The 10,271-nt window shown below is 41.6% G+C and overlaps 1 protein-coding gene across 1 annotated transcript; it reads right to left on the reverse strand.

Annotated features, from left to right (window-relative positions):
- Positions 1-1,011: 1,011 nt before the first annotated feature.
- LOC139390735 (ubiquitin-like protein 3) lies at positions 1,012-9,677 on the reverse strand. The gene is made up of 5 exons (XM_071138070.1): positions 8,723-9,677; positions 5,946-6,054; positions 5,497-5,583; positions 4,731-4,808; positions 1,012-3,052 (listed from the first exon to the last, which is right to left on the reverse strand). The coding sequence occupies exons 1-5, from the start codon at positions 8,747-8,749 to the stop codon at positions 3,000-3,002; spliced, it is 354 nt and encodes a 117-aa protein (XP_070994171.1). The 5' UTR covers positions 8,750-9,677; the 3' UTR covers positions 1,012-2,999.
- Positions 9,678-10,271: the final 594 nt, after the last annotated feature.

Genomic DNA, 10,271 nt, shown 5'->3' on the forward strand with positions numbered 1-10,271 from the left:
AACCAAACGTTACGACTCAATCATCACGACATGCAAAGCATTTTATATGGGGTCTAAGTCTCAGACAGAATCCAAGAGGCCCAAACTTATTTCCAACACTGGAAGCAACATTAATGACTCTTCGAACACATTCTAAAACCAATCTGGTGACCGATTACATTTTAGTTATCCAAGTCCACATACAGTGATCCATCAGTCACTCGTTCTTATCCTTTGTTAATGTCATTTATGTGATACCGGAGAGTAACTATCAGTATACGACTTAACCAATTCATTGCAAAATAACCTCAATAATAGATAACGCCAGCCAATCATTATTAGTCAGAGGAAAACTGTTTATATAACAGCCAACATCAACATTTTGCCCTTATAGGATGGCAAAATAGGTATTAATCTTACCAGTATGGAACTTAACCAGATGTTGGAAGAGTAATATGCCTCAGCCCAGGAGGACACATCGAGAGTATTGAGTATCTACACAACACTGCCACCCAGAGGCAAGCCACATGCTTACCTACAGTGTTGGGGAAGATGCTCTGAAAACATAATTCAAGCTACCAATTACTTCCCACTGAAAGAATTTAAGCTACCCTTTAGAAATTTGGTTGACTTTTAAAAAATTACTTTGAAAAAGTAGTTCAATACAACCAAACTATTTCCTGAAAAAAAAATCTGAACCGTCAGACTACAAATTGCAAGAACAGATCACCTTGGGGTCTTACGTTAAGAAAATGTTTCAAATGAGAATAAGGCAGGTCTGACGACAAAATAAAGGAAGTGATTGCCTACTTCACCCATATTTTAGTTAAAAGGTAGTGTTGTTCCAGTAGTTCGTTACTTTTTTTGCCGTGTAGCTAACTATTTAACACACTACCTAGATTAGAATTTAGTTCAACTACCACCAAGCTACTGCAAAATGTAATAGTTGAACTACATGTAGTTCATTACTCCCCAACACTGCTTAACTAACTTGATTTCTACTCCCCTGTTCCTTTTAGTAAAAAAAACAAGTAATATTTAAAGATGTTTATTAATTTACAATACCTTAAAGCAGATCACTTTTTATTTTTTACATTTATTCACATTGAGATAAATTTCATAGCAGTGACATAGGTTGACAAACACTAACCAAAAGACTCACTCAAAAGGAAGGAACCACACTGTTTCCATGGAAACCACAGCCACCCAAGACCAATCTGCCCTCCTACTCAACCACCTGCATAACTATCCCACAGTTCTCACCCACACACTCACTCAGTATTTAGGCGCACAAACACACACACACACACACACACACACACACACACACACACACACCTGACAAAACACACACCCATTACTCACTCTAAAACACACTAAGGCTGGGTTTACGTAGGCAGCCCATTTCTGATATTTTTTTCTCCACTAACTGGTCTTTTGACCTTTCACATAAGATCTTTTTCAGAGCTTTTCGGTCAAAAAATACCAAGGCCAATAACTGAAATATATATATATATATATATCCGAATTGGGCTGCCTGTGTAAACGCAGCCATACTGTCGCACTACACAGACATTTCCCCAGCCCATCCACTAACACACAGAACATGATCTACATTCCCAGACATATACATACAACCCCTGGAACAAAAATTATTCAATTAACAGGAGTCAGACAAAAACAGAATAAACAATACAAGATTTTAAAAAATACAATATTAATATGATTACAGAATAAATCAAAAAGGCAAAAACAGACAGCATCCAAACAAAGGTGGTAAAAATACATAATTTCCTCATTTTCCAGACGGTACCCTCACCAAGCCCTAGCTCCCTCCCATGCCTCTAGCCCTTATGTCCTGTAGGAAGCCCTCCCACCACCACCTCACGGTTGACTGGCTCCTGGCGTCAATTCCCTTACTCCTCACTCAGGTCAGACGGGGAGTGGCGAGGATACAGGGCTTCCTCATGAGACTGGGTGTGGTACGGTCATGTTGATCAGAGACGTAAGCCATTCAGAATGACACAAAATGGTCACTCAGAAGCACTCCTTCAAAATATTTTCACTCAGTTTAAAAAAGGAGAAAAAAAAGAAAGCAAGGCTTTACAACCAGGGGGATGACACGTAGGAGTTAGTTTAGATTCTTCTTCTAGCTAAACCAGTTCATCCTCAAGGAGGTGATCCAACATGACAATGTCACACACATCCACTCAGGTGTTGACACAGCTGTCCATTTACAATTTTGAACTCTTCCTCTGTGTTGGTCCAGGAACGAACACGTGTGGCCCATGGCACAGAAAGATGCACCACTCCAGTCCACTGGTGCTATGGCAAACTAAACACTCCCTGCCAGTATGAGGCAACTACTGTACACAGTCTACATCGGGTGGGGGGGGCGGCACTTTGTATAACAGTAGGAAATGATTCTCTTCCTCTAAGACGGGAAGGGAAGATTAAGACCATACATAAAACTTACAAAGACACACTTTCAAATAAACAACCCAGTTAAGTGCCAAACTCGTCGGAACTTCCATTTCATTAGCAGAAAGCCACAAGGAGCAAACTATGCCGAGTCTTCAAGGGTAATGCAAACAACTGTATGCACAGTACGGGTCAAAGTTCCAAAGATTTTGTTAGTGTTTCTTTGTAAGGTGAGTCTTCCAAACCTGTATATGCCCCCCCCCGGCTACACAGGATATATGCTACTCCTGGGTAACCACAGATATTATATGTACAAATTCTTAACATGATTTTACAACAGAGAGAAGGAAAGGCAAAATTTGGCAAAAGGGTGAACAAAAGAAAATCGATTTGAATAAATTGGCACGAAAAAAAACCTACATAATTCCTAAGCCACGGATTGGGCCAGAGTGCAACAAACACGTGCAACAGACCGCCCGCTGACAGCTCTGTGACCCATCTTCCTGTGATCTCCCCAAATCCAGGGTTGACGGGCAGACAGAAGCCGAGCATAGGATGAATGTGGGGGAGGGGAGTGAAAGGATTGTTGTTTGTTGTTTTTACAAGAGCAGACAGCAGTTGCTCTCTGTGATCTTCTCCCGGTTACGCTGACCTACAAAGAGGACGATACAAAGAAACTTGACATCAGACAACGAAAGAGAAAATATCACACCAGGCTTTCAGGTTTAAAGGGACAATAAGGCCTACAGCTGTAGTAATTACAGCTCAACAGTGTCCCTGACACTGGTGTTAAGTACTTAAGTAAAAAATACTTTAAAGTACTACTTTAGTATTTTTTTGGTATCTATACATTTATTATTTTTTACAATTTAGTTCACTACATTCCTAAAGAAAATAATGTACTTTTTACTCCATAAATTCCCTGACATCCAAAAACTACATTTTGAATGCTTAGTAGGACAGGAAAATGGTCAAATTCAAGCACTTATCAACAGAACATCCCTGGTCATCCCCATCTCCACTGAACTGGCAGACTCACTACACACAGATACGATTTGATAATTTACAAACAAAGTATGTCACAAGCGACGAATACAACAGGTGAAATGCTTAGGGAAATGCTTCCTTACAAGCCCTTAACCAACACTGCCGTTAAGAAAAATAAGTGTTAAGAAAGTATTTACTCAAACTGAAGTAAAAAATAAATAAAATAATTAAAGAGCAACAATACAATAACATGACTATATACAGGGGGTACCGGTACAGAGTCAATGTGCGGAGGCACCGGTTAGTCGAGGTAATATGTACATGTAGGTAGAGGTAAAGTGACTAATTATGTCTGAGTGTTGGAGTATGCCCCTGGCTATCTGTAAATTTAGAAAATGGTGCCATCTGGTTTGTTTAATATAACGAATTTGAAATTATTTAGACTTTTGATACTTAAGTATATTTCACTAATTACATTTACTTTTGATACCTAAGTTTATTTAAAACCAAATACAGGCTGACTACATCGCTCGCATTACGTGCACTGCAAAATATATTTAGAAATCTATATTATTCAATTATTGCACCCACACTGCTCACGAGCGTCTGCGAGGCCTAGGGCTAAAATAGAGGTCAGTTCTATTTGTGACACAGATCACGCTGCAAGACCTGCCTCTCCCATCTCCTCATTGGTTTATAGAAGCAGGTACCATCTCCATACTGGTTTTACCCACGTGGGTCACTGAAAGACGAATGAGGTCAGTGGCGGTAATGCACCTAATTTATGAAAGTTGCCAATCGCAATATAAAGTCAAGAGAAGAAAAAGACTAGAAGGAGGAGAGATGACTAGAAACAAGTCGGTTGACCGTTTGTGTGGATTAATTGTCGGAGTAGAGGAACTTGTGCATTTCAGGTAAAATAACAATGTTTATATCCCAGGACAAATTAGCTAGCAACAGCAAGCTAGCTAAATAGAACAAATTAGCTAGCAAGTGCAAGCTATCGAGCCAAATTGCCATAAATATTTAATGCTTTTCGACCTGTCCCCAAATTAATGTAATTGGTTCAGAGTTTGTTTTGATATTTTAACCTGCCTGTCGTGATCGCTTTTAGTGTGTGGGGACAAAATAAATGTATGCACGATAGCGCACGCACGCAGCCGGTTTGGGTTCCGTGTTAGACTTCAGCAGTATTTTACTGGGTGACTTTCAGTTGTGTCATTTTATATTAAGGCATTTTTTACTTAAGTAGACAATTGGGTACGTTTTCCCACCACTGGTCCATGACAGCTAGGTGATGAGATGAGTCAGACAACCAGAGAGTGCGAGAGAAAGGTTCTCACCATGGGAGTTAGGTTCTGGCAGGGTCTCTCTGGCAACCAAGTGCATGACAGTTGTTCGGCCAGGGGGCAGCTTTAAAGCTTTGAAAACAAAAAGGACAGACAATGAACACTTCATATACAGAATATATAATCACAAAATAATCCTCTTTAATTTTGGAATTAGTAAACATGCTCAGAATGTCCATTCTAGGGGCCTCCCGGGTGGCGCAGTGGTCTAAGGCCACCAGAGACTCTGGGTTCGAGCCCAGGCTCTGTCGCAGCCGGCCGCGACCGGGAGGTCCATGGGGTGACGCACAATCGGCATAGCGTCATCCGGGTTAGGGAGGGTTTGGCCGGTAGGGATATCCTTGTCTCATCGCGCACTAGCGACTCCTGTGGCGGGCCGGGTGCAGTGTAAGCTGACCAGGTCGCAGTGTTTCCTCCAACACATTGGCTGGCTTCCGGGTTGGATGCGTGCTGTGTTAAGAAGCAGTGCGGCTTGGTTGGATTGTGTTTCGGAGGACGCATGGCTTTCGACCTTCGTCTCTCCCGAGCGGGAGTTGTAACGATGAGACAAGATAGTTACTAACAATTGGATACCACGAAATTGGGTAAAAAAAATAAAAAAATAAAATAATAATCTTTGATGACATGTCCTCAACTGTGGCATGTTTTAAATCAGACTTCCTTTCCAAGGACATACAGTATTCCCTAGTGTATTTTAGCCCGGTAGGATGGTGTGTATGCATGTATATATATTTTTTTAAAAGGAAGGTCCATCAAGTACCGCCAAGTGTGACGCTGCCATGCAGGAAGCGTCCCTGGAAGATGAGGCGCAGGATGCTGGCACTGCCCACCTGCTCCTCCTCCCATCCTGATGCAGAGATGAGACAACAACATTAGAGCAACACTCAGAAGCAGTCTAATATCACTAGCGCCAGACAGCCACTCAGACATAGACTTCCTGCAGTGGTTGAACACACAAACATGGCTGCCATCATCAGTGATTTGAAGGTGGAGTGTGGAGAGCCAAGGCATTGTGTAACAACTGTCCCTATAATAACTGGAATGTGGTACCCGTGACAAGAGACAGAAAGCATGTTTTTAAGTCCGACCCAGACTAAGAAGAATTAAGAAAGTTACAAATGTACCTGATTAATTCTGCAATACAACTCAATATAAAAAGACAGTGTTGTGGTTGTTCCCTGATTCACGTCCCAAAATGCACAAACTCACCCAAGGGCCAGTTATCAAAGACGTGCTTGGCGATGTCCATGGCCGAGTCGCTGGGGGAGAAGATGAAGTCTTGTGTCTTCCCACTGACCAGGATAAGACGCAGATTCACCTGAAAAAGCACCAAAATAAAACATCTTAATAATCCTACACATGGCTCTACAAAAATCCCACAAAATTTCAGAATTATACAGTCTACACTTCCACCCCGTCGAGCAATGAGAAGCATGTAGCTTAGCCTAATCACATGGAATCCTTCCGTTTTCTCTCACCTCAAATGACATGAGATGACCCTCGGAAGCCTGCACCGAAATTGACATTCCTGTCTAATTAGATTTCTCTGGTGCAGATCTCTGCCCCGTTTGACTGGGCTGCTTCCTTCAGAGAGGACTGAGCTCGTTGTGAAGTGAGCCCCTATAGCAGAACAATGCACAGATAAGGGTGGAGCTGGGGGGGGGGGGGGGGGGGGGGGGGGGGTGAAGTGGGCCTTTCAGCGCTGTGGGCAGCTCCTCTCTCTGGGCTGTCGGCCTAATGCAATAACCCCAGGTGTCCCAGACAGCCCTGGGCCCCGTTATTAAATTTACATGGCCAATGCGTAACCCAGGGGCATAGTGGTGTGTGTGAAGGAGGGAGGGGGCTGGGGAGTTTTCCCTGCTCTTCTTTGTACCCACCCAGTTCACTAAATGAACCCATTTAAAATAAATTGAAGCAAAAATGTGTTGGCCATGCTGTTACACTAATTGTACTAGCAACTTAAGACAAAAAAAGAAAAAAAAGGGACCATTTCATCTGTTAGTCAGTCATTTACAGAATCCAAAAGGAAGTTTCTTTTTAGGAGACTTGGGTAATTGCATTTTCTTTCATAGATTTCAATCGCTTCTTGGTTTAAGGATTACATCATCAACATGGTGTTTGCGCAGAGTTTGGCTGGGAATAAATGCTCTCATTGAAAACCAAATGAAGGTAAGGCAGGTTGTTCAGGGTTCTGCAATGAGTCAAATCCCAAATGCCACAGAGAATAAATGAAGAACCCCCCCCACACAACTAATTATGTGGTGAACTATGATTTCTCCAAAATAATAAGTCGTACGGGTATTGAAATCCATTTGGGAAATAGGGAAAGAAACAGCATTTCACATGAAGTAGTGCAACTCAGAGGTTACTGTCAGATGCTCCATGTAGGCTATGTAAACGGCATCTATTATAAACTCATCAATTCGACAATCATAAAATATCCGCTACCAGTAAGTAGCCTTAAGCATACATGTAAGCTCCTACACAGGAAGAGACCCCTGGCTCATAGCCTTCCCTCCTGCGGTGGCAGCAGCCCCAGGTCAGGACCTCTAATAGTGAAAAAATCTCTGAAGCATCATTAGCCTATGGCCGGAAGCCACACTCCAACCCTCTGATTCTCTCCATCAGTTGACAGATCGTAACACGCTGCACACACAAGCTTCATCAGAGTAGATATTGGTATCCCACCACAATCCAACAAATGGCTTGGAAATCATGACAAATATGCTACCATTACAAACACTATCATATTTTGGATACCAAAATCAAAGTTAAGGTAAAAATGGAATGGGTAATTCCCCCACATAATAAAATATGTTCATTTGTCCCTAAACTTTCTGGTGGTAAATCGGGGAAGCCAGAACAAAGAATCTGTGCCACAAGGTGCATCGTCAGGATAGTCCTACACTGAGCTGTTTACAAACACGCCAACCCTACTAGGCAGAGGAAGCCGCTCCCCCTATGCACTGCATAACTGAGTGGGGTTAGATACCAAAGTCATCATTAACAAGCCCCCCCCCCCCCAGCTTCCCTTCATCCCTTTTATCCTCAACCAAACAAAACAAACTCAAATTTGCCTAGCTGCCCTTGGTTCTTTTTTTAACCATCAAGGATATCCTCTTAGACTATCCAATCAAGAGAAACATTAACTTCAAAAACTCAGCTTTGAAGTAACAGAAAAGGTCTGTGCAACACATGCGTACATTGGAAACAGAAAGGCACTTAGGCTGTAGTCCCTCTGGATAATAGCGTCTGCCAAAATATCAATGTAAATATGAACAAAATATTTGCAGAAGTGGACAATAACTCTAGAGCACTACAAGCTGGCATTGGTACAACAGGGCAGGCAGTCTAGAGTAGCCTATCAGCCTTTTCATTGATTTGAGATCGTTTGTGATTTCAAATTGACTGGTTCTCCTCAGTCCCTACAATCAATCTCCTCTTCATCCCTGATTTAACACAACAGTGCCGTGGACAAGGTCCTTTGCCTTTACACATGTCAACTGGGTTTGTTTGGAGAATAACAGAATCCAAAATGGGTGATTTTGTGATAGGAAGACAATCAATTAAGGCTCACCTCTAGAAAAAATGTGGGTCAATCTCAAAATGTAGTTTGACAGATGGTGATTACAGAAACAGCTATTCTGTTTGTGAGAATAGCTGTACATTTGGGCTCCCGAGTGGCGCAGCAGTCTAAGGCACTGCATCTCAGTCTACAGACACCGTGGTTCGATTCCAGGCTGTATCACAACTAGCTGTGATTGGGAGCCCCACCGGGCTGGGCCCAGTGGTGTCCGGGTTTGGCCGGTGTAGGCCGTCATTGTAAATAAGAATTTGTTATTAACTGACTTGCCTAGTTAAATCAAGGTTCAATTTAAAAATGGAAAACATAACATGCATTGTAACCATTTTAATATTAGACATACGGGGCACAGCATTGGATCTTATGCAGTAAGGATTGTGTTGGGTTGCAAATGAATACTCACCATATCGAGATCCCTTGCAGTTGTCATGGTTCTGAAGGCGATCTGAACAGAACCGAGTGTACTGCGCTTCGCTGGATGAGACCGGGCCAACCCCCTGGCATAAAGAGCACTGTGTGCGTTCCACTACTCTCACCCCTTTCCTTCTCTGCTTTCAACAGCCTAGCACCTTCTCAAGCGCGCTGACAAAGTTAACAAATCGGTTGCTATATTCGCCCGTTCGTGTGATATCTGCGAACGATGGAGGCTAGTAGGTAGCAAGCTTATCTGCCCAATCATACACTCACTGCTAGACAGTCGCTATTTAGCTAGCATTTGGCTAGAAATTAGCTAGCTAGCTTCAGTAGCTTGCCAACACGAATACTTAGTTAGCTAGCTATTACAGTCACAAACACATTAGTTAGATGGCTCTAAACTCGTTGCTTTAACCTTAATGACGAGTTTTACTGAAAACCTTCCACTACTGCTTGACAATATGTAACTAGTAACATGGCTAGCTAGCAAGGAGCTAAGTTAACTAGCTAACGTTACTTCTGGGTTGTGGCAATTTACAAGGTTGGTTTCTTGAAGAAAACATATACTTCACTAACGATTACGTGAGTGAAGAAGCTCATGACAGAAATGTAAAGAACTTATTAGCTAGCTAGTTACCTGGCTAAAATCTAAAAAGCTAGCTAAGGTTAGCTGAAAATATCGGACTGCGGCAGAAAAGCGGAACAGAAAAGACAAACAGCGATATCTCTACTCTTAATCTTACTAATAACCTCACAGTTTCGAAGACTGTACCAGTATAAAACAAGTACTTAAATATTTAGCTACGCATCCCAATGGTTAAAAGTATCCTATGTTCGAGGATTTCTTTTGGTCAGAAAACCATCGAACCTAGTTGCTGCTTGTTGAAGAATAATGGCAGGACATTTAAAGACACAGGAAATCAGCTGGTTGTCAACATAGGAAACGAAAATACACCACAACAAAGTATGTCTGGGAGTTGAAGTCTTGCCATAAGATTCCATTTTGATTGAACAAGTTATAAAATCAAGGCAATAAACAACATACATTTGGATAATTTGTGTTGAAGCCACCTTTTACAGAAAGCCGGGGAAATTATAATTGAAAATTGAGCCAGAAATCAGTTTTCATTTTGGATGATTCAAATTTACTTACAAAACATTTATACACAGTAATTTCTCTTGACACATTTACAGATATAAAATAGTTTAAATAGTACATGTTCTCATGTGTAAGAATACAAATGGTCATGAAACTGTCAGTACACAATCTATTTCATTTAGTTAAATACTGTTCTGATGACCTCAAGGTTGTCTGTTAAAAGCAATGTTTGTAAACATAATGTTGTAACTTACTCCACAAAACATTGTACAGAGACACTTATGTAATCTGCAAGGCTTTGCAACATGATGCTGTAACAAGCTTTGCACCTTTTGGAACCATTTAAAATGGTTAAAGAACTGTAACAAAACAAGCAGGCCAAACAGAAATAGAATGTATAAGGCCTGTGGTATGTGCACGACAGAGTGTCCAGTGCGCA

Source organism: Oncorhynchus clarkii, chromosome 31, assembly GCF_045791955.1.
Source record: "Oncorhynchus clarkii lewisi isolate Uvic-CL-2024 chromosome 31, UVic_Ocla_1.0, whole genome shotgun sequence".
Taxonomy (NCBI): Eukaryota; Metazoa; Chordata; class Actinopteri; order Salmoniformes; family Salmonidae; genus Oncorhynchus; species Oncorhynchus clarkii.